The sequence below is a fragment of the Aspergillus uvarum genome (genome assembly GCF_003184745.1).
Source record: "Aspergillus uvarum CBS 121591 unplaced genomic scaffold BO82scaffold_13, whole genome shotgun sequence".
NCBI classification, from domain to species: Eukaryota; Fungi; Ascomycota; class Eurotiomycetes; order Eurotiales; family Aspergillaceae; genus Aspergillus; species Aspergillus uvarum.
In genome coordinates, this window is record NW_020291310.1 from 168,461 (window position 1) to 190,909 (window position 22,449).

The 22,449-nt window shown below is 55.0% G+C and overlaps 9 protein-coding genes across 9 annotated transcripts; 4 read left to right on the plus strand and 5 right to left on the minus strand.

Moving 5' to 3' along the window:
- Positions 1 to 599: 599 nt before the first annotated feature.
- On the minus strand, positions 600 to 1,120 carry BO82DRAFT_400002 (F1F0 ATP synthase subunit i; the record flags this gene model as incomplete). Its single annotated transcript, XM_025639150.1, has 4 exons — positions 600 to 655; positions 785 to 835; positions 950 to 979; positions 1,084 to 1,120. 4 exons carry the CDS (start codon positions 1,118 to 1,120, stop codon positions 600 to 602), a joined length of 174 nt encoding a protein of 57 aa, XP_025494157.1.
- Positions 1,121 to 1,354: 234 nt separating this feature from the next.
- On the plus strand, positions 1,355 to 2,183 carry BO82DRAFT_29537 (DASH complex subunit SPC19). The gene is made up of 2 exons (XM_025631860.1): positions 1,355 to 1,544; positions 1,613 to 2,183. Exons 1-2 carry the CDS (start codon positions 1,413 to 1,415, stop codon positions 2,027 to 2,029), a joined length of 549 nt encoding a protein of 182 aa, XP_025494158.1. The 5' UTR covers positions 1,355 to 1,412; the 3' UTR covers positions 2,030 to 2,183.
- A 266-nt stretch (positions 2,184 to 2,449) lies between these two features.
- BO82DRAFT_352343 (tRNA methyltransferase RSM22) lies at positions 2,450 to 5,366 on the minus strand. The gene has a single exon (XM_025634661.1). The coding sequence runs from the start codon at positions 5,290 to 5,292 to the stop codon at positions 2,692 to 2,694; it is 2,601 nt and encodes an 866-aa protein (XP_025494159.1). The 5' UTR covers positions 5,293 to 5,366; the 3' UTR covers positions 2,450 to 2,691.
- Positions 5,367 to 5,515: 149 nt separating this feature from the next.
- On the minus strand, positions 5,516 to 7,161 carry BO82DRAFT_352345 (uncharacterized protein). The gene is made up of 4 exons (XM_025634662.1): positions 6,770 to 7,161; positions 6,487 to 6,672; positions 6,002 to 6,307; positions 5,516 to 5,944 (listed from the first exon to the last, which is right to left on the minus strand). Exons 1-4 carry the CDS (start codon positions 6,833 to 6,835, stop codon positions 5,564 to 5,566), a joined length of 939 nt encoding a protein of 312 aa, XP_025494160.1. The 5' UTR covers positions 6,836 to 7,161; the 3' UTR covers positions 5,516 to 5,563.
- Positions 7,162 to 7,740: 579 nt separating this feature from the next.
- BO82DRAFT_400006 (SUR7/PalI family protein) lies at positions 7,741 to 8,730 on the plus strand (the record flags this gene model as incomplete). Its single annotated transcript, XM_025639151.1, has 4 exons — positions 7,741 to 7,753; positions 7,843 to 8,137; positions 8,210 to 8,392; positions 8,475 to 8,730. 4 exons carry the CDS (start codon positions 7,741 to 7,743, stop codon positions 8,728 to 8,730), a joined length of 747 nt encoding a protein of 248 aa, XP_025494161.1.
- Positions 8,731 to 9,294: 564 nt separating this feature from the next.
- On the minus strand, positions 9,295 to 11,636 carry BO82DRAFT_305379 (ribosome-associated complex protein SSZ1). Its single transcript, XM_025632216.1, has 5 exons — positions 11,541 to 11,636; positions 11,397 to 11,433; positions 11,188 to 11,314; positions 10,361 to 11,132; positions 9,295 to 10,301 (listed from the first exon to the last, which is right to left on the minus strand). The coding sequence occupies exons 1-5, from the start codon at positions 11,628 to 11,630 to the stop codon at positions 9,633 to 9,635; spliced, it is 1,695 nt and encodes a 564-aa protein (XP_025494162.1). The 5' UTR covers positions 11,631 to 11,636; the 3' UTR covers positions 9,295 to 9,632.
- Positions 11,637 to 11,984: 348 nt separating this feature from the next.
- BO82DRAFT_352349 (exosome non-catalytic core subunit RRP40) lies at positions 11,985 to 13,188 on the plus strand. The gene has a single exon (XM_025634663.1). It carries the CDS (start codon positions 12,227 to 12,229, stop codon positions 13,091 to 13,093), a length of 867 nt encoding a protein of 288 aa, XP_025494163.1. The 5' UTR covers positions 11,985 to 12,226; the 3' UTR covers positions 13,094 to 13,188.
- A 474-nt stretch (positions 13,189 to 13,662) lies between these two features.
- Positions 13,663 to 16,962, plus strand: BO82DRAFT_352350 (MYB DNA-binding domain protein). The gene has a single exon (XM_025634664.1). It carries the CDS (start codon positions 13,968 to 13,970, stop codon positions 16,692 to 16,694), a length of 2,727 nt encoding a protein of 908 aa, XP_025494164.1. The 5' UTR covers positions 13,663 to 13,967; the 3' UTR covers positions 16,695 to 16,962.
- A 199-nt stretch (positions 16,963 to 17,161) lies between these two features.
- On the minus strand, positions 17,162 to 22,271 carry BO82DRAFT_330629 (putative UDP-glucose:glycoprotein glucosyltransferase). Its single transcript, XM_025633107.1, has 5 exons — positions 21,899 to 22,271; positions 21,475 to 21,828; positions 20,582 to 21,413; positions 20,272 to 20,532; positions 17,162 to 20,216 (listed from the first exon to the last, which is right to left on the minus strand). The coding sequence occupies exons 1-5, from the start codon at positions 22,048 to 22,050 to the stop codon at positions 17,346 to 17,348; spliced, it is 4,470 nt and encodes a 1,489-aa protein (XP_025494165.1). The 5' UTR covers positions 22,051 to 22,271; the 3' UTR covers positions 17,162 to 17,345.
- Between the last annotated feature and the right edge of the window lie 178 nt (positions 22,272 to 22,449).

Genomic DNA, 22,449 nt, shown 5'->3' on the forward strand with positions numbered 1-22,449 from the left:
GGGAAAATATGCCTTCCCGATCGAGCTTAGTGCACTATCCCATTAACATTTGCGCTCCGCAACATGCTATGATTTGAGTACAATTCAACTGACTATCATAGGAAGAAATGTTGTATAAAAATGCATTGAGCGACACAGACTGAGGAAATTCAATTGCGCTGTCGACACGGGCATGTCAACACGCCTCTACCCACGAACTACGTATGGCAGGTACAATATGCGGTCAATGCCCTGCCGAGGATTGCATTCGAGTCCAGAGAACCAAGATAGACCGGTGGCATGCTCACTTAATTGGCCCTGGCTTGGCCAGGCAGACAACGACACCCTCTCAACCCTCTCAAAGCACACTTGGGCTCGCACCCCGCGCACTCCAAACTGAAAAGCCTAAGCATGAAAGAGAAACATACTGATATTGATACAACTTGTCAATTCACCAATATGTCCTATGACGGTATCTCTTCTATATGCTTGTACAGGGTGAAAAAAGTTGCCCGCAAACTCGACCCCAATAACGGAATCATGTCCGCGCTCAAATCAACCCTTCATGACGTCCGCCATAACAGCTTTGTCTCTCTACAAGAAAAAAGAAAACAAAACGTCTAGTGCTTGGTGGCCTTGGCGTTGGGGTTGCGGGGGTCGTTCTTGAACTCGGCGGCTGTAGAGCAAAGGATCGATTAGTGATTGGGGGTTCGGTGTGTGCGAGAGCGGCAATTGTGTCGGCAGACTTTCTCTCCCCTCGTAGATCATAGGGGGCAGGTGTGGTGCAGCGCGAGAATCAACTTACTGTTCATGAGGGCGTTCTGGAGGGAGTTAACGCCATAGAGGACGACGAGACCTGTAAGTGATTGCATGTTAAACTTGGGAGCCCTTCACAGTTCGTCGCGTCGTTTCGGCTCTGCGCCGAAGGAAACAGCGTTGCAAGACGAGGACATAGATTGTGAGTGCATACCGGCAGCGAAGAAGGGGCCGAGGGGACCGGCTATAAAGGCATCCAAGTCAGTTTCAATTCCATTCTTCATTACTCATGCCGTAGCAATTGGGGAACACCGCGAGCAAGAGCACGTGGATCAAGCAGAAACTCACCAACGGGAGTGGGGAACTTCTTTCCGAGAAGAGACATGGTGAAGCAAGTTGTGTGAAAGCGAGGTGCTGGGTGTGAGGAGAGGATAAGGAAGATGCAGCAGCTGGTAGAAGGAGAGCGAGGCGGAACGAGGGAGGTTGCGGATGCAACGAGGTTTGTCCGGGTGTCCGAGACCCAAAGGGGGATAGTCTGCCCGCCGCTTTTGTCGCCTCTCCCGCTCCCGACAATGTAAACATCCGGCAATCGATAACAACATCATCCAGCTACTACATCTGCAAATTGATCATACAGGCACCCAAGAGTCAGAATAATACAACACACCACCGCGACCATGGCAGACCACCTCCAACACTCCGTCTCATCCCTTCAATCCTCCCTCCAACTCCTCGACTCCTCCATCTCCACCCTCGACGCCGGAGTCAGCGACTTCCCCCGCCTATCCAAGGTCCTCCAAACCACCCGAGTACGTCCGCTTAACCCAACCTCTCCAACCCTCAACAAAAAAACAAACCCACTAACCCAGAGACACAGCACTTTGAACTCCTCCCCGAACCCACCCTCCGCGAAGCGCAGCAATCCCTCCTCGACGAAATCACCCCCAGCATCGCCCACCTCCTCGAACTGGCCACCAACCACGTTGAGAAGCTCTCGCGGCGCGAGCAGGGGCTCCGCGCCAAGTGCGATCTGCAGCAGGGGCGACTATACTCCAACGAGGAGCGACAGCAGCAGAAGAGACAGCTGGCCAACAAACCCAAACCCAACCCCGGTGGTGCGTTCGGTGACCGGCGGCAGGCGGCGGCGGCGGCCGCAGCCAGCAACGCGGCCAAGGCGGCCGAGCTCCGGCGACTGATTCAGAAGAAAGAACGCCTGCAGTACGCGGTCGAGCGGCTGGAGCTGCAGGGGAAGCAGCGCGAACGGCAGCTGCGCAAGAGTATGGCTTTTCAGTGAAAATGCGGGCGTGCTGTCGGATAGGATATGACTTTTATTATTTGTTGGTCGGAGCGGGGAGTGCCTGCCAAAATCTCTCGAGCAGGGTCGGTCCGCATGGCCAGATGTGAAATGACGGGACTCGTGTCCTGGGCTCGCTTGACTTGCGGGTTCGGGGTGGCAGGATTGAACCATCAGGGCACCTTGTGGCCGGTCAATCTAGTATCATCCAAGCCTCAACGGGTGTCTAGCCTCTCCCCCTTCCTGGTCCGTCTTGCTCGTGTCGTGCAGATGTCACAGTGATTTCTGACACAACCTACGAAGACTGATGGACGGTCCCAAACCACAACAATCCAGTGAGCTGGACTCAAGCCTGGCCTGCACTTATCACCCAGAAGTGTCACACAAAAACGAGCTCAACGAAACACTGATGACCAAGACATGGAAGTGGAGAAAATGCCTTTTGAGTGAAGAGCTCAACTATGATAGCTAATATCCATACAAATAACCACATATGATACATGAAGATTTACAGAATCTATGCCCAAATATGCTCCATAACCCGTAGATGATTGTCCGCAGCCCGGCAGCAGAATCCCCTTAGAATACGCCGCCAATCAAAAGAAAAAAACAATAATCCCAATCAGAAAACCCCGAACCTCCTGAACATTTTGACCTCCTGCCTACGAATCCGCAGGCTTCAACTGACTGTAATGCTGGCGCACCTTTTTCTTATCCTGATGCTTCTTCCAGCTAGGGATTTTCTCTCCCTTCTTTCGCTTGGGAATGAGCAGCTCCGGTTTGCGGTTCTGAGCTGCTGCATCGGCGCCTTCCTCCTCCTGGGCGTCCTTGGCCGCCTCCCGGGCCGCGGCGCGCGCCTCCAGCCGGTCCTTCTTGCTCACCCCGTGTTTCGTGCCGAGCTTGACATTGCGCTCGATCTGCGTCTTCGACCCCAGCGCCCACAGGTCGCCCCACTGCGACTTGCGCACGTCCCGGTACGCCTGGCGACTGAAGGAGCGAGGGACGGTCCAGCGCTCGATCTGCGCATCCGGGGTGCAGATGTCGAAGGTGACGTGTCCGCGGCGCTTCAGCGGCGGGTAGACGATGCGCGGCAGCGTCAGCGGCTCGAACTTCGCCTCCTGCTCCGCGAGCTTCTGCTGTTCCTCCTCAGGCATGGCCGCGCGCGCCTGCGGGTCCGGGAACAGGTGCTCGTATCCCTTGGCGGCCTGGAACTTGGCCACGCGGTCCTGCTTGAAGCCTTTCTCTTCGCGGAGATCGACCCCACGCTGCACCACGAGGTAGCTGAATCGCAGGTCCTCGTGGTTGTGCGTCTTGGCATCGATGATGCGCTGCAGGAAGGGGGGACGGATGTATCGTTGCTTGAAGTGGCACCAGTCGCCGCGCCCAACAGTGTGGCCGGGAACACGGTACATGGGACACTGGGCATGGTTGGTGCAAGGCGCGATGATCATGCCAGGTTCCTTGTCGAGGTCAAGGTCGTCCTCCGCATCCTCTTCCGAAGCGATTTCCTGGTCTGAGGTCTTGAGGTCGGTGTTGCGGATGACGCGCTTGAGCAGCATCTCACGGGCTCCGGCGATGGCCTCAAAGCCCCGCTGGTGTCCTTTCTCAAGCAGAATGAGGATACCACCGTTAGGATTGACAAGCTGCCAAAGGTTCTTGACATGCTCCTTCCGCAGATACTCCTCGTCGATCGGGTGAATGGAGTGGGGGGCGATGACGATGTCGAACTGTTTCCGCTTCGGGGCCCGGTCGTCTTCTAGCGTCGCATTTTCGCGAAGGTGAACGTAATCAGGAAGTCGAGGTAGGAATGTGGTGTTATGCAGCAACGCAGAAGCGCGAGCACGAAGACTATTAGATCCTACCACGACCGTCGACTTGCCGATTGGAATTTCGGAGAAAGGGCGCTCTGGGTCCATAGCCTCCCATTCTGCACGCATAATCTCCCTCCACGCGATGATACCAGCACCTCCAGCACTGGCATCAAGCACACTCGGACCTTCTTCCTTGGAAATCAAACCTCGCAGCCAGTCTGTTCCCAGACGCTTGCGGACCTCAACCAGAACACTCAGCACGCTCGCATAGAAGCCAGGGTACATGGCCGCGAGGTAAGCATTAGATTCCATCTCGGACATATGACGCTGCGAAGCCTCCAGAGGGCTCGGTAATTGAGGGGCTTGAACCGATCTGGGGGGCGTCGTAACGGACAGAGGAAGGTACTGGCCCTTGAAGACACGACGCGCGGTCTCCTGGATGTGCTTATTGGAGAAGTTCGAGAGAATCATCGAGATGGGCTTCACCAACGAGTCATTTGGCAGGAAAACCGTGCTGGGATTCGTGCCAGATCGACCCAGCTCAGTGGCCGGGTGGAATCGGGGGTTATCGTTCCCATCGGGCACAGCCTCGTCCTGGAACTGCTCCAGCATAACCTCTCCGCCGAGCTGCTCGGCGATCTCGCGCGTGCGCCGCATGGCGTCTGTCTCCGGCACCTCCGGTCCAGCCTCCATGTCGTAAACCACGGGCATGTCATCCTCCTCCGCTTCGCGCTCGAGCTCGAGCTCTTCCTCCACCATCTCAACCTCTTCCCAACCTCCTTGTCCATCTTCACGGTAAAGTTGATCGGCGGCGGGGTTTTGTTCTTCTTCGACGTCTTCAGCGAGCTCGAGGTCCGGTTGAATGCTGTCAAGGTCACGATAGATCGGTTCACCGTAGAGTCTAGTGTATAGTTCGGTCTCGCGTGCGTTCAGATAGTCGGGGGGCAGGTATTCCCGAAATTCCTGTCTCGCCATCCGCACCCGTCCCTCCAAAGTCTCCTGGTCTCGGTGACCGATGGTCTGGCTGAATGCGTGCTCATATTCCAGGCCATCGAGGCTGAGAGCCTGATCGAAGTCGTCGAGCAAGTCCAGTTCGTCCATGATATCGGCCATGGCGGCTTCATTTTGGTTGATCTCATCGATCAGGGCGTAGACGGCATCCTTCCGCTCCGCATGTGTAGCATCCGGCACGGCGGGCGTTGCGGAGGAAGAGTACCTCGATGCAATCGTGGATTGTGCAGGCCGGATTTCTGTCGATGCTCGCGGGAGCTTATTGATGTTCGAGATCGAGGAGAGACATCTCCTTGTGGTCGTAGTCCGGGACCGCCCGTTCACGAAGCCTGCCGCTCCGCGGCGGAGTTGTTGTTGCGTGCTGAACTGCGACGTTCTGTTGACTGCAGCGCGCAGCAGCCCCTGGGGGGTCGCCCGTGTCGCCGGAGATCTGGACAGCATCTTCACCAGTCCGCGACTCTGTCCGCAACTTTGGGAAATGAAGTACAGAAGGATGTACCTGCGCAGAAATTTGTTGACTTGCCACCCTGCCTGCAACTTTGTAGCTCGGAAAACTTGTGCCAAGACGATGCAAATTGTTTGCCTCTGATTGGCAGGCGCAAGGGGAAGCTAGCTTACGTAATCTATCCAATGATCTAGACCGGAGTGTCTCGAAGCTTTGGCAAAGAATTGGAGATCCAAGGTTGTAATTCTCTCTTACACAACTGGAAAACTAGGAGTCACTATCTGTATCTTCGCTACCCATAAGCACCTTCAGGGCCGAGATCCATTTCTGGACCTCGTGCTCCAGGGCAGTCAACTTAGCCATGACGGCCATCAGGCTCGGGTCCTGACTTTCTACGCGTACTTTTTCTTTCACCTTCACTTCGTCGCCCTTCCAGGTGAAGACATCGCCGGCTTCATCATGCGGCCGGTGGCGGGTGCCAAAGAGCCGGTCCCTGATGTTGAACCCGGTGAGAGAGATGTCCGAGGCGAACGCTGTGGGCGTATGGGTTGGTGTGCTGGATTCCAGAGTGCGCAGGTGTAGTACCAGCGCGGAATCAGCGATAGTGAGATGAAAAGAAAGACAGGGTGGCAGTGGAGGATCAAACATCTTCAGAGATCTGCATCAGTCATCCACCCCGGTGAAGCGCAAACAACCATCACTCACGTTCTCTGCTGCACTCGCCTCCCACCACTTCTCTTTGACCGTGTCACTCTCGCCCTTGAGCATCTGCCGTGCCTCGCTGATGGTCTCGCGCAGGAGATGCAACTGACTAAAGATGAAGCCAGCGTTGAGTGGATCGCCCGTCCATGTACTAACATCTACAATGTCCAAGCTCTGGTTGACCAGATTTCTCACAGAAACCAGTTGGTCGAGTACAAGCTCTGGAGCCTCAGGGGCATTGGACAGACATAACCGGGTGTTGGCTGACCCGCGTACTGAGGCTAGAGAACTTAGACGAAGTTGGATATCCTATCATGTCAGGCACGATCAGTAAATATTATTCCCGCGCGTGCATGTAGATTGCAGCAAGCAAAGTATGATGGTGGTGGTGATACTGGTGGTGACGATGATGCAGGGGTGTCGATCAATGGGCAGAGGAAATAAAGTTATCACGAAGAAAGACCGAAAAATTGGGGCAGATGACATACGCCTTTGACGATTTGCGTCCCAACCCGGGTTACGTAGCCTTTCACATTTTCGGACCGAAGGGACGACAGCACTAAGGTTGAGCCCGGCTCTTTGGGAGCCAGCAAAGCAGCACACTCATGCAAACCTTCCCTAAGCGAAACAAGAGAATCTTGCAGGGAGCGTAACAGCCACTCTAATTCCTTGGCCTATTATGCAGATCAACGGGTAAGCAATCATTGCGTTGGACAAAGCTCCTTATGTTCTATAGTGGTAAGTTAAGATAAGCACCGGGTAGGGGCATACCAACGTGGATTCCACTTCCTGTTCCAGGCGTCCTGGGGGCAGGGGTGGGTAAGCCCAAGTGGCCATGGTGTGATCCGTCTGACAGCTAAAATTCCACAAGTGTTCTAGGGCTTGGATGTCCGGAGGATCGGATGTGCTTATGGTTCTAAGAGTGCATATGGCGTAGACGCAGTCTTCGATATGAACTAGGTAGGGGGTGGGGGAGTAAAAGGTCAGGCAGCAGAATTCAACTCTGGGCCTCGAAAGGGACGATGATGCAGTACGTAGTAGTAGACAGAAGAAAATTTCCGCACTAGCTGGCCAGACGATCCACGTCGAGAGGAGTCGGGTACCCAACTCAATTGGGGGGGTGGTGCAACGTTCACGTTCAGTTCTGTGGGTGTGTAGAGTTGAAGTTGCAGCACTCCAGCTCGACGATCGAGAGAGCATCGAACGTCATGAAGGACCGAAGAGGTGAGGTCTAGGTTACCCGATCTGGACTAGTGCGACACTAAGGTTTAGACTAGCCGAGGCCAGTTAGCGGGGCCTGCTGCAACGATGACGTCGATACCGTCACTCTTCCGTTTCTACTCGATGGACGATGGCTATTCGACTCAAAGGACTTTTCATCAGTGCCTGCGGATGAACCACGCCGATGATGATGCATCCTCATGATTATATCACTATCCCCTGGGTCGAACCCCCCCCCCCCCCCCCAGTCCCCGCTTGAAGGGACTGCCCGGACACTTCGGATATTATAATACCAGAGTCTTCTCTTGACCCTGATCCTCTTTTCCTTATACCTATCCATTTCTTCCCCCATACGCTCCATCTCCTCCCACCAGATCTCCAAGCCCGCAAACCACCCAGATCTAGCCTCAAGCGCAGACCTCTCTACCTCAGAGTCCAAGAAAAAACTCTCTACCCGGCTCTTCAAGCCAGAAGGCGCAAAAGAGAGAAAAGAAAAAGAGAAAACTCAGCCTAGTATCACGATGGTGCTTAGCAGTAAGTCCACCCACTTCCTCCCAGCCCTATGATCCACTCTATACTATAGCGCATGGACTGGGCTAACATCCCGCGTCCCTATTTTACAGGAGTGGCATTGGGCTTTCTCGGCCTCTTCTTCACAGCAGGAGCCCTCCTGCTCATGTTCCTGACTCTCCTGGGCGGCGCGACCAACACCCGGCCCCTGAACGAGATCTACTTCCTGCAGGTGGACACGAGCAACATCCCGGGGGCACCTTCGCTGTCCCGCTGGACGTTCTGGCAGCTATGCGCCGTGGTGAATGGTAAGAGCCAATGCGGCTCGTCTCACCCGGACTACCCCTTCGACCCCCCCAGCTCGCGTAACTTTGGCACCACCACCAACATCCCGGCTGCCTTTGTCGGGTGAGTATCAATATTCAACACATCCAATCCTTCATGCTGTACCCAGAACCACAAGCTAACCCCTCTCCCCAGAACGAACCACTACTTCCTGACCTCGCGGTTCTCCTTCCCCTTCCTGCTGATTGCCCTCTTCTTCGGCGTCATCTCCCTCCTCACCGGCTTCCTGGCCATGTGCACGCGCATCGGAAGCTACCTATCCTCGCTGATGGCCTGGATCGCCCTAGTCTTCCAGATCATCGCCACCTGCTTGATCACGTAAGTGTTTACCCTGGCCAACCTGAAGAAGAAAATCAGAACCCTCGAAATGAACCAAAACTAACGTCAAAAAACGCGGCAGTGCCGTTTACGTCCAAGGCCGGAACAGGTTCAACGCCAACAACCAAACCGCCCGGCTGGGCGTCAAGGCCTTCGCCTTCATGTGGACCGCCGTCGCCTGTCTCTTCCTCGCCTGCCTGGCGTACTGCATGGGCGGCGCGACGGGCCGCAAGGACCGCGGCCGGGGCTACAGCGGCCGCGAGCACCGCCGCAAGGGTTTCTTCTCGTCCGCTCGCTCCAACAGCGTGAGGAGTAACAAGGAGACTGCTGCGGTCTAATCTGGGCCCACCCCCCAACAAAAAAGACTTCGATTCGCACTGGTCTTTTTGGTCTCGTATGACAACGTGACGGGAACGGCGTTCGTTGACCAGGTGATGAAGAGGTTTCTGTTTCTGACTCACAATCTAGATGTCTCGCTGGAGGGGGTGGCGGGCTGGGGGTGGGTTACGGAAGCTCCGTCTGATAATACCCTCCTTTCTACACCCTCCCTCCCTCCCTCTCGAATAGTCTCATGCCTATTCAGCAGCCTATATGAATTTCTTTGATGTCTTATGCCCTGATGCTATGTTGTGCACATCCACACACTAACATTCTACTGCTCTCACTGTATACCATCGTTGATGACCTGGTGGCTCATTAATTCTAATCTATCCTGTTGGTGATTTGCTTGGGCTGTTTAGTCGGTTGTTACTTGGTTTGCCGACCTGTACTGTGCCCCCTGTATGCTTTCTTCGCTTACTCTTATTACACTATTTACATTTAGTAATTGTAATATAGCTCGTTCCTTGAAAAAGTACCTACTACGCAGCACGGAAAGAGACTACGACAAATTGTAAAAGATGGTGATACGTAAGACCACAGAAGTATCCACAAAATCTATCATTCTCTATTCCGCGTCATTGCAGTTCTCTATAAATATTTTGCAGAAGCCTTCATGAATACATTTGTCGTCAAAAAGTCATGGCCAAGAAGAACACAGAATTAGGTGCCTCTTTCAGATTGGGAACTGAATGCTGTCTTGAGACGTGGTTCGTAAGCTTCTGCGGAAGAGAAACCAGGAAAAAGGAAGTTGGGTAATATCCGGCAGTAGAAACCAAGCAAGTGAGATTCTAAATCAATTCATGCAAAAGATGCAACATAAATATTTTGGTAGCAGATTCATAACTCGGAGACGGGCAATCTAGGCCTTGGGAGCCTCGACAGCACCGCGGACGGCGCTTTGGCCGCCGACCTCCCGAGCGGTGATCTGCAGGCCAAGGTCAGCATCAACGTGGATCATGAGCTCGACCTTGCTGCCGGCCTTGACGCCCTTGACGGCCAGCTCGGCAATAGGCTTCTCAGTCTTCCAGACGATCTCACGGATCTCCTCCTCCTCATCATCGGAGTCGGAGAAGTCGGACTCATCCTCGTCAGCCTCAACCTTCTCCTCCTTGGGCTTGGGCTCGGGCTTGGTGACCTTGATCTCGCGGACACCCTCGCAGACGCGGATCAAAACGTCACCTCCCTCCTTGGGAGCAGAGAACTGAGCGGTACGGCGAGCGGGGAGAGCGGTCTCGACGTGGAGGAGGGCCTGGAAGTCGACGGCATCGCCGGAGGTGACCTCAACACCGATGGCGTTCTGAAGGTGAGGAGTGGCAGTGACCATGGGGTGGACAGACTGCTCGATGTCCTCCTTGTCGAACTCCTGGATGAGGGAAGCCTGGATGGCAGCACCACGGGGAGCAAGCTCAGAGGGGTTGATGGCAGCGGTGAAGGTGGAAGGAGCGAGAATGGTGGTCTTCTCGGAGAAGATGTTGCGGGCCAGCTGGGCGATCTTGGGGGTGTGGGAAGTACCACCAGCGAAGATGACCTATGATTGTCAAGATTAGAGGGATTGAGCTGGTTATACAAGGGCGGATTCACACAAACCTCATCAATGTCAAGAACGTCCAGGCCAGCCTTCTTGACGACCTGCTCGATCAGGGCGGTGAACTGAGCGAAGACCTTGCCGGAGAGGAGCTCATAACGAGTGCGGTTGATGGTGGAACCATAGTCGATTCCATCAGCAAGACTCTCGATGCTCAAGGTAGCGTTGGTACCCAGACTCAGAGCACGCTTAGTAGCCTCACCCTCAAGCTTGAGCTTGGCCAAGCCACGAGCATTCTCGCGGGGATCGGTCTTGTGCTTCTTGATGAACTCCTTGGCGAAGTGGTCGATGACGATCTTGTCCAAGGTGGCACCACCCAGCTCGTAGTCGTGGGCAGTGGCCAAGATGGTGTACATACCGCCACGGCAAGCAATGACGGTAGCATCGGAGCGGGTGCCACCAAGGTCGGCGACAACGGTAAGCTTGTCAGTCACGACAGCCTCGGGGCGAGCATCGTAGGCCAGAGCAGCGGCAACGGGCTCGTGGATGAGCTGAAGAACCTCAAGACCAGCAGCGTTGGCAGAGGCGATCAAGGCCTCACGCTGGGCATCGTTGAAGTCGGTGGGGACGGTGATGACGGCAGCGTTAACCTCCTTACCGAGATAATCGGAGGCGGACTGCTTGAGACGGCGCAGGTGACGGGTAGCAATCTCGGAGACAGTAACGGTGCTGGGGGTCTCGCTGGTGGTGTCGCGGATGGAGAAAGCAACGGTCTCTTCGTGCTGCTGGGGGTGGGCGGAGTTGTGGCAGGGGGTAGCGTCTATCGACTTGAAGCTAGAAACCTTGTCAACATTTCGATCTCCTTCGAATCGGAAGTGGGAGCAATTACTCCTTGCCAAGGTAGTCTCTGAAGTATGCAACAGTGTTCTGGGAGTTGCGGATAAGCTGGTTCTTGGCCTGAGCACCGTGGTACTCCTCGCCTTCGATGTAGGAAAGAACGGTAGGGATTTGACGGTCTACATGCTGGTAAGTTGACAGTCTTTGGGAGCAATGCGCAACCGGGAGTGGTGAGCGAAAATGGGTAGAGTTGAAACTGACCTCCCTCCTCGTTGGCAATAACCTCAGCCTTGCCCTCCTACATGATAATGATGTTAGCATCACTCTCGAATGGATTGCACACGGATGCATTGGTTGATTGGTTGGATAGATGAGATTTCAGATAGTTCGAAGACAGGTACGTACAGGGTTGAGGCGGGCGATAGAGCTGGAAGAGTTGCCAAAGGAGATACCAATGGCGAATCTCTCGGCAGCGCCGTTAGTTTCGGAGCTCATCTTGTGATATGTGTGTGAGAAATGGGGAAGGGAAACAAGAGAAAGAAAAATGAGCAGCGATCCCAAAGGAAAACGGAAATGGGAGAAAGAGAGGACGGGGGAAGAAGAGGGAACGAATATTGAGGCTGTTCCCGCCGCGCTTTCCTTCGCCCCGAGGAAAAAAATTTTGGCTCGTTTGCAATTGGCGGGCAGATGTGGCTAGTGCTTATCGATAGTAAGTGTGGCGGTGCGACCGCCACTTCCACTCTCAGAGAGGATCAACAACACAAGCTTAAGGTTAGTACTGTTTATTCTGCTGCCTTTGCAAATCCTAGCTCAACAATGTAATCGAGAACATAAATAAGCTCCAAAGCTCAGAATCTACCACCCGATGTCAATGTTTGGCTACTTGCATAGCACCCTACAGCCCAGACCGGAGGAACAAAACGTCGTATCACGTGAAGATAAAAAAACTTCAGACGATAAGCTCACGGGGTGATTTGCGCTTCCTTTTTCCTTTGAATGCGACCAGCCAAACTTCCTTCACCTACCTAAAACCCCCTCCTCCACCTCCACCCCGCAGCTACATTGACCTGCGCGGTAAACATATACGAATCATGTCGTCACCACTAGTCCTCCTGCCCGGCGATGAGATCCCATCCGAGTACCTCCCCTCTACCAGCTCCGCACCTTTGAGGTTGGGCGCCGGCCTCCGTTTGCTCTCGCAACCGCACCAACCGACCACGAGCAGCAACAACAACAACAATAACAACAACCCACCCTCCTCCCCCAGCCATGTCCTTACGGCCACGCAGGCCGGGATCCTCTCCACAGACAACAAGCGCAACGCCGTATCGATTCTCTCCTCGCCGCGCCGCCGGTACATCCCCACGGTTAACGACCTGGTGATCGCGCAGATCCACCACTCCAGCCCGGACTACTTCCACTGCATGATCACGCCGCAGGCGCCCCATGCGGTCCTGGGGCAGCTCTCCTTCGAGGGCGCCACGAAGAAGACGCGCCCCATGCTGAAGCAGGGCGATCTGGTGTACGCGCGGGTGCTGTCCGTTGGGCTCGGTGCGGGGGCGGAGGTCGAGCTGGCCTGCATCAACCCGGCGACGGGCAGAGCGGAACCCGGCGGTCTAGGGCCCCTGAACGGCGGGATGGTGTTTGATATTTCCACGGGGATGGCGGTTCGGTTGATGCGGGCGAGCTCGTCGACGGGCGAGCAGCAGGACGGGGTGGCCGGGTTGGTGGTGTTGGATGAACTGGGCAAGAAGCTCGAGAAGGCCGGCGGGTTCGAGATCGCCATTGGCAGGAATGGCAAGGTGTGGGTGGACTGCTCGAACTCGGGGGATGTTGCCGTCAAGGCGACGGTGGCAATTGGCCGATGCTTGACCACCATCGACGAGCATGACTTAAATCCCGCAGACCAGAAGAAGCTGGTGTCGAGGGTGTTGCGCGAGCTGAAGATTGAAGTGTAAATTAGAAATGCTGGGTCATATATATGTGTGTGTGTGTGTTACGACAGATTTGATGACATCCTATTTTCCTATTCCTATACTCTTTAATTATCATTTCTACTACCGCTTGTGATACACTACAGTAAACTATGCTATCCAATGGTGGGTGATTTCACCTGCGGTGCGGGGAATGGATGGGGAGTTCGGGTTGACCGCCAGAGCAGAAGTAACCCGCAAAAAAAATGGTGGTGAAGAAGCGGACCGCGTAAAAAAAAAAGTTGGCGCCCGCCCACGTTGTTGCTGAAGGGAGAGGGAAAAAAAAAAGACTTCACCTCCGGGAATTTTCCCTTCCATTCCTGGGAGACCATTGTTGACACCTCAGCGCCCCCAATTCCTGAGTTCAACTCTGCCTGTCCCTGTCATCATTGATTGTTCTGTTCTCATTCACCGCCCTTCGAGATCCCTTTCGAAGCTTTTTGTTCAAGCTTTTATCTGAAATTACCAACTGGTTAGTTTTGTTTCCTCCCTTCCCTTCCGTCTGCTCCCCCTCCGGTCAGTCTGTCTCCCTTCTATAAACAACAATGGGCCTCACATCCTCCCAGCCTACGTCTGAGACTACAAACGGGCTCAACGAGGGTATGTACCTGCTCTTGAATAGACTGGATCAATTCAACATGTGCATAACACCTCACGCGCTCCGTCACTGTTGCTCAGCAGCTAAAAACAAAAAGAAAAAGAAATAGAAAAAAAAGCCTAAATCCCCCAGAACTGAAACATGACTGACATAATGCTTCCCTGAGGAACACCAGACAGTATCGAGATCCTCTCGAGTCCTTCACTTGACACGTCCGTGCTCAGTCAAGCCAAGCGACTTCTGCAGTTGGAAATTGACGAGATGGCGTCCGCCAAACGCAAGAGAAACAGCACGGGCTTGAATGCCACCCCCAATGCCGGCGGGCGAACCGGCTTCGTCCCTCAGACTCCTCAAACACCTCTCACCAACTCCTCGGCCACCCACCCCGCGAAGCGCAAGAAGGTTAAGGGCAGTGAGTCGTCGAAAAAGAAGCAGAAGCGAGAGCAGCAACGCGAGGAATCCCAAGAGCTTCCGTACATCAGCAGCCCGGTCTCCGCCAAGCGGACTTCCACGACGATCGCGACCAATGGCCACCACCACCACCGCCAGCATGATGCACCTCCCGCGGTGCCAGAGATCCCCGAACCCGAGATTCCGATCGACCCAGCCCTGAGGGGCGAGCCCGTCGCTATCCCGAAACCCCAGGACCAGGTGATGCAAGATGCCGACCAGACCGAAACCGCGACCCCCCGGCCTCAAAAAGATGTGACCCGCGCATCATCGGCGCCCAGCGCCTTGGCTCGGCAGAAGAAGGGTCGACGCGTGCAAGCGGATGACGACAACGACGACGACGACGACGACGATGACAGCAACAGCAACAAGAACAAGAATCCCACCGGTAAGACGGGCTTCTTTTCGCCCGACGAAATCCAGAAACTCGAGGCCTTCAAGCTGGAGTTCTGCACCATAAACGGCGTGGAGGCGGATACCTTCGACATGATGGTGCAGCACTCCGTCCGCGAGCGACAGGAACAGTGGCCGGTGCAAACCGACATCATCACGAAGCCGGACTTCTGGGCGAGGATCTACGAGATCATTCCGGACCGGGCCAAGAGATCCGTCTACCGATTCATGCGCCGCCATTTCCAGTGTTCCTCCCAGAAGCCTCACCACTGGACCCACGAGCAGGACGAGGAGCTCATCTCGCTGCACAGATTGCACGGGGCCAAGTGGGCCTACATTGCCAAGATGATTGGCCGCAGCGACGACGATGTCGTCCAGCGGTGGAAGAACCGTCTGCAGCATCGTCGCACGATGAACCGCGGCTCCTGGTCGGAGCAGGAAGTGCAGGACATGATGGACGCTCTGCAAGAGGTCTGGCATACCATGAAAGCTACCGGGGTGGATGTCGGCCAGGATGTCTACGAGTTGGACGAAGTCTACATCGCTTGGGGAGTGGTTAGCGACAAGATGAACAACTGCCGTTCTCGCCAGCAGTGCGCGGACAAGTGGCGGAAACTCAGGGCCAAAGTCCTGAACCAACGCAGGAAGGAAAACCCCGATGCGTTTCATGACTCGGCGGTTGCGAAAAAGTCGGGTGGTAGCCGCCGGAGCAAGTCACGGGCCGTGAGTACCCCTCAGCAGAAGCCTAATCAGAAGTTCAAGAGCAAGGAAATCGTAGAGTCGGAGGATGAAGACGTGAGCCAGGAAACGCAGAAAGCGGCGGAGAAGAAAGAGGCGCAAGAACCGGAGGAGGAGGCGGTTGAGGAGTCGGATCAAGAACCGGAGGAGGAGGCGGTTGAGGAGTCGGATCAAGAGGAAGAGGAGGAGGAGGAAGAAGAAGAAGAAGAAGAAGAAGAAGAGGAGGAGGAGGAGGAAGACGAATCTGCCGAGCCAGAAGTCCCCATTAAGCATGAACGGCACTCAATGGAACTAGATGATGCACACATGTCACCACCATCGAAACAGCCCACTGGGGCCACCCGTCATATCACTAATACGGGCTCGCGCGAGGATTCCGTTGCCGATGAAGTTGGCGATGGCTTAGTCGATTGGGCCGTTAAGCACGAGCGGAGACAAAAGTCCGACTCGGAGTCAGAGGAGGAGTCGGGAGAGGAGGAAGAGGAGGAGTCGCCCAGCCCTAACGCCAAACGGGAAGTCAAGCCCAACCTTGGCGACAAAGAGGCCGAGAGCGAGAGCGAGAGTGGCAGCGAGAGTGGCAGCGAAAGCAACGAGAGCGAAGAGGAGAACTACTCCACTCCACCCAGTGGGCAGAAATCCACCAACCTCAAAGTCACCTCCCCCAGCACCGTCACCAAGTCGTCTCAACAGCAGCAGCGAGGAGGCAACATCAAACCCCGAAGCCCCCCGGCGGTGGCCATCAAATCCAGAAAGTCACCTTCCCCCACCGCCTCCGCCTCTTCGTCGGAGGACGAAGAAGAGGAGGAAGAGGAGGAATCTGGCGGCAGCGACAGCGAAACAAGCAGCACCGGCGGCGACTGGCCCGCCAAACCCACTGCCACTGCCACCAACCGCAAACCCTCCACCAACTCCTCCCCCATCACTACAGCCAAACGCACCATCACCACCACCACGGAACCCACCCAGAAACCCCAACAACCCCCGACCAAACCCACCGTCACGCACTCCAAACGCTCCAACCCCACGCCGCCCGAATCCGACCCCGAAACCGCCTCCGACGACGACGCCTCCGACGAAGATGCCTCCGACACCACCTCCTCCTCATCCGAAGAATCCTCCCGCGCCCCCAAGCAACAATCCCAACCCCAACCTCAGCCGCAAAGGCCCTCAATCCCCACCCGCCCCTCCTTCGGCTCCAGCTCCCAACCCACCCGGTCCCCCGGCCATCGCCTCAGCCTCAAGGAACTCCGGGACGCCAGCCTCAGCAAGGCGAACAGCAAACTCAAGGCCCTCAAGCCCAACACGCTGAACGACATGTTGAGCGATGCGAAGTTGCGGGCCAAGGCGGATTCGTCGTCGGATGACGATGATGATGAATCCTCAGATTCGGATTCGGATTCCGAGTAAAAGCTTCGGGTTGGGTAGACGGACGAACGGTGTATGTGTTTTTGAGTCCGGGCGTGCTAGGTCGCTTTGTATGTATGGTTGATTGTGGATTTCTGTCGTGTTGAGGGGATCAAATGATTTCCTATTCCGGATGGCAATGAGAAATGGGGAGGTGGGAGGAGGGAGGGAGAGAGTGTGTAAAGATGATGATGATGAAGTCCATACTTTGAGTTGAATAATTTGTCAGTTGCGATAAGTTAGATTATGAATGATATGGATGGAGTACGGCAAAGCAAATGCTGGTCAGTGTGTTTTTGTGCTTTTGTAGGATTGCTGATGGAGTAGGGTATGGTGGATTGTGCTGGGTAGGTCGTGGTTTAGCTTGCTAGTTAGCACTGTGGTACATGTACATGTATGTACATTTGCATGTCCGCATGTCCGCGTGTCTGCATGTCTGTATAGCCTTTCTAAGTTTCAAGATGCGATGTCAGTCACGTTTTACCACCTTATCTAATTCAACCATACACCTATGATTTTCCCGAGAATGAAGGCTCAAATTGAGCAAGAATGAGGACAATGAAGATACATGGCGTAGTTTGTGTCTTTAAACAAGCAAAGAAAAGAGATCGATGGCAATGCTATACGCTTATACAATACAACATCTCCCCACATCTAAAGCTCATCTTTGTCCCACTCAGCACCAGTATCAGCCTCCACTTCTTGATCACGGATCTCCTCCTGCACCTCCAACCGGACCCTCTTCTCCAACGCACCGATCTCCTCATCGTACACCGTCCACTCGGGGACCTGCCTGCGGGCCCGCTCGAGCTTGGGCTCCTTGGTCAGTGGATTGTTGCAGAGGTCGATAGTGCGGGCCTGGGCCAGGGACTCGTCGGAGCACCAGGTCTCGCACCACAGCCACTCCTGCGGCAGGCTCTTGATGGGGATGTGGTGCTGCATGTGGTTGGGCAGGTCCTGGTCGAGATTACTCAGAGAGCCGGGGTCGGCGGAGAGCATCTGGTACTGGCCGCGGAGGCGGTCGCCGGCGGCCAGGGCGCGGAAGCGGCTGAGGTCGACGACGTAGAGGGCTGAGATGTGGTAGGGCTGGCCGCGGAGGAAGTTCTTCCAGTAGCCCTGCTTCCAGAAGCGGAAGCCCTCCATCTCGTGGCGCGAGTCGCACATGGGCGTGAAGCCGTAGGGGGCGCCCTCCAGGTCCAGCGCGACGAGGTCGTACATGTCGGTGCGCACGACCTGGTCCGCGTCCACGAAGATCACCTTGTCCAGACTCAGCGGGAAGAGGACGTCCAGAAACAAAATCTTGTAGCCCCAGATCTCGCGCTGCTTCTCTGTCTGCGCCCGCAGCCAGTGCGGCCACTTGTAGGTCACCATCTCGTACGAGAAGCCGTATTCGGCCGCCAGGTGCGGCAGGAAGGACTTGAACGACGGGGAGAGGAATTGCTCGATGAACCAGAACTTGACTGTGTGCTCGGTGTTGCGCATGACCGAGACCATCATGATGTTGAGCATGCGCTCGTAGAGGTGGCCGCTCGCGACGGAGAAGATGTTGATGTCCGCTTGCTTGCCGCCCGCCACGTCCTTGGGGGAGCCGTTGATCCCCACGCTGGAGAGAACGCCGGACGCAAAGTTGAGGCCCTTGGAGACGTAGTCCATCGCGCTGCCGGATTTGATGCCCGTTTCTAGCACGTCTTCCATCTCCTGGCCCTTCTTGCGGGAGAGGCGGGGAAAGAGTGTCTTGCCCTGGAAGGAGAGAAGCGCAACCTCGTTGCTAGTGTCGTCGTTGGGGTGGAGGCTGTACCCTTCGTTGCCGAGGCTGTCAAGTTGGAAGATTCGCTCGCTGCGGCCGGGTTTCAGGTTAATGGTCCAAAGACCCGGTTGAGCCTTGAATTGGAAGTAGCCCAGGTTGGCCATGATGATGGTATCAGAAATCTGAGGAGTTTCCTCTGTCCCCAGAATGAGCTGCACTCCCCTTGGTGCCGTCTTCATGGTAAGATCCCGTGAGTGGCCTTCAATGAGGATGTGCTCCAGAGCGTAGATTGCGTCCACGTTGGTGCCCTCTTTAACCGAGCTCAGCTTGATGTTGTCAGGGTCGTACACTGATTCCTTCGGAGCCACAAGCCACGAAGACGGAACGTCCATGCCTAACGTAAGAAGTGCCTCGACAGGTACACCGGAGAAAGAGGCGGTAGGGCGAGCGACAGATCCGTCCTGGCTGAACGAGGGCTCCGATTCCAGCACGTAGCGATAGAACCGCTTGGTGGGCAGCTCCTGCAGTTCATCCCGGGGATTTAGAACGAGCCGCATTCTGACGTTGGCCAGGTCCGAGAGTACCTTCAGAATGGGCAACCACTTCTGAGCGACTTCAGATGTCGGGTCGATAGAGGCTACGATGGTAATCACAGGATCCTCCGAGTTGGAGACCGTGATTGTAGAGCGAGCGTTGTCCCACCGCTCAAACAAGTTGACGCGGATGTCGGGCGTCGATTCGTAAATACCCTCCGGCACGTCGGAGACGGTGGAAAGAGCTGCCAGGGAAGTCAGTTTAGCAAGGGTAAGAGGACTACTGAGCTTCGCGCCGAAACCCAATGCTTCGGCAGCCTTGGCAATAGGAGCAATGCGCTTCTGTCTCTCGTAAGCTAGTAGCTGGTCCACATCGTCAGAAGTTAGCGCAACGTCGACTGGCACTTCAATGACTCTTCCATTGATGACGATTGCATTTGCACCCGAGTAAAGTCCAAGACCTTTGACCAGAGATTGGTGGGCACACCAGAAGTTTTCAGCCTCCTGCTTATCTGTACGAGACCATAGGTGGGTTCCGGTGAGCTCTTCCAGAAGCTTTGCGGCATCAACATCATCATTCTTCTTCAGATAACGATGGATGGTATAGGATCCAGTCCAGATAGAAGAGTTTGCACCATTGTTCTGCAGGAGCAGTACTTCGGCTTCACCGTGATTCTTGAGGCTCCCAAGCGCAGCGCTCAGTAAGTTGAAGCCGGGTTCATCGCTGAAGTCGCCCGCTACGATCACATGACTGCTAGCAAGGACATCTTCCTGGGTTGACGGAATGCGAGGGAGAGATCCGAGAAGCTCGCCATACGTCTCTGCCACCTGCGCCATGTCCACAACTCGAACATCCTTTGGATCTTCAGGGACAATGACAGGGTTACGTCTGTCGAAAGCATCGGAGAGAAAAAGGCCGGGTAACCAGGTGTCCTCAGAAAGTTCTCCATCCGCAATCGACTGTTGAATTGCCTGGATATCCCGGCTGACCCTGGCGCTCAATTCCTGAGCCCAATTTTCATTACGAAGAATCGGGACACCGTTCACAAACGAGTGTGACGCTTCTCCTGTGACACCCAGACGTCTTAAGTACTCGCCAGTCCGGCTCACTATAGTGTCCCCGGCATCGTTCTTGAGCACTTCATCTAGAGACAAGGATTGCTTATCAGGGCGAGCAGTTCGGTCTGCAGTCGCAGTCTGAAAGGCTGTTTTGTCCGGGGAGCTTAACTTGTTCTTGGACACCGACTACATGAAACATTAATGGGTGGAAAGGGTAAAGGTCTCAAGTACTGATACTTACCATTTCCAAATAGCTCATCAAGCTAGCCAAACCAAAGGTATCTTGCAGGTAATGAGCAACCTTGAGCTGCGCAATTGAGCCCGGGGATGAAGTTATCGGAACCAAACCAAACCTCACGGGAATGTTGTTCTTCACGAAGACCTGGACGGACTTGACAATGAGGGTGGCGTCATCGAGCTTGGCCAAATCAACCGGGATAACCACATTGTTAGCTTCACGACGAACGGACGGCAACTGGCCAGGGAATACACGTTGCATGTACTGATAATAATTAGCATCGTATTCGCATCACTGGGGAAGGATTACCCACTCCACCGAGATCGCGTGGCCACGATTCGTAGCGTGCATCCTTTTCGAGGTCGTTCAGCCACATGATTACACCGCCACCCTCAATCTCGTCCCGGTAGTTGTACCGCTGAGGGCCATCCTGAGCCATTGCCGCTGCCAGGAATTTGTGAGACAGCAGATCCACAGACTCCCCGGCGGAGAGTCCAAGGTTGCGGAACTTCTCGACCAGCTTCCTCTCGCGACGCAGGTGGTCTAAGAGAGTGAAGGCATCGACCTGTCGAGCATCGATCTGAACACCATTGATCCACAAGGCATTGAATCCCGGAGGGAGCATCCGCAGCCGACTAGACTGGATGTCCTGCAACAGTTCTTTGGTGACATTGTGGGCTGCGATCCTAGCCGAGTACTTGGGGAAGTCCTGCGACAGCTCGACCAGTGCATCCAGAGGGCTCTCGCTGTCCAGCACATAGCCAACGGTGCCCGGACCGAGCCGGGATACTTCCGAGGAAGACAGCGGTCTCAGGTCATCCAGATCATCTCCCTCCCCGTTGGCTGTTTTCTTCGAGCCTGAAGCATTGGAGCTCCTCTCTTCAGCAGCCCTGTCGTCAATGACGATGTAGTCCGTCCGTTTCAATGCAAGTTCGACACCATATCCCGACACGAACAGCGGACGCGAGCTCCAGTGCTGCGGAGGCCTGTAACGTACTCGATACGAGAATTGGCCACCTCTGGCAAGAGCGGTCAGAGACTGGTGGAAGTCCTTGAACATTGGAGACGCTAGGTCCGCATAGAGGATCGCCGGTGGGAGGGAAGAGTCTCCGAGCACGCGATCGAAAGGAAGCTCTGGGGGGTCACTAGAGATCAAAGCAGTTAGCTGGGAACCCTCACCATTCAATTCGGCGCCATGAGACGAACCTTGGACCCATCACACCCTGTTGGGCACGTTCCAGGGTCGAGGAGCAATACTGCTTTCCATCCGCATGGACCCACACCGGACAGACTGCGTCTTGGGCCGCTGCCAACGAGTGCTGGACCGAGGCATTATAGTATTGATAGTGTGCGGCGATACGAGGACTGGCGGACCGGATGGCCAGCGACAACTTGAATGAGGAGAGTGCTTCGGGGGTCCTCAGGTGTCCGTCCGTGTGAATCACCTCCAGGAACCGATCATACAGCTCCTTGTCCGTCACGGCATCATCGAAAGCTCCTTCGGCGATTCGGTCGAGTATAGGGAAATAGGATGTCGAGTTCTCCTCAGCAGCAGTTTCACTAGTTTATTGGTATGTGAGCAGAGCGCTCGAGCAAGTTGGCGTTCAATGTGGAAGGAGTTTCCTCTTACAGTAGCTCTATAAGATAAGGTGCGGAATCGAAAGAAGCTTGGAGAGCAACATTCACGGAAGGCGTCGTCGCAAGCACCAAGCAAGATAATGCAGAGACAACGATAACAGAACTGAGTCGCCAGGAGGCGACGAACGTTGACCCCGATACCATCTCTGCAGCTGGCGGCAGGGGATTAGGTGTCTTGAAAAGTGTAAACAAGTGTAAGCTAGCTAGCTACTCCGGTTGAACTAGCTAGTAAGCGGGCATCACGGGTGGGGATGTAAGTCAGATTTCGAAAAGCAGACGCGACGACAGTTTCCACTGAAGGAACCAGCCTTCTGAAAGTCAGTGAAATCTTGTTACTATTGCTAACCAAAATTGAGATATCCCAGAAGTTAACAAAGCATGAACGGGCACTGCTTACATCTGGTCAAAGGATTCTGGCCACTTCGCGGGAGGAAGACAGCTGCTACGGCGGGCGCAGCGGCCAAGCGCGCAGGACTTCCGTGTCTTCTATCCTCGGCTCTCATTGGTGGGCCTTGACTGGCTGTTGTATAGATTGCCATCGAT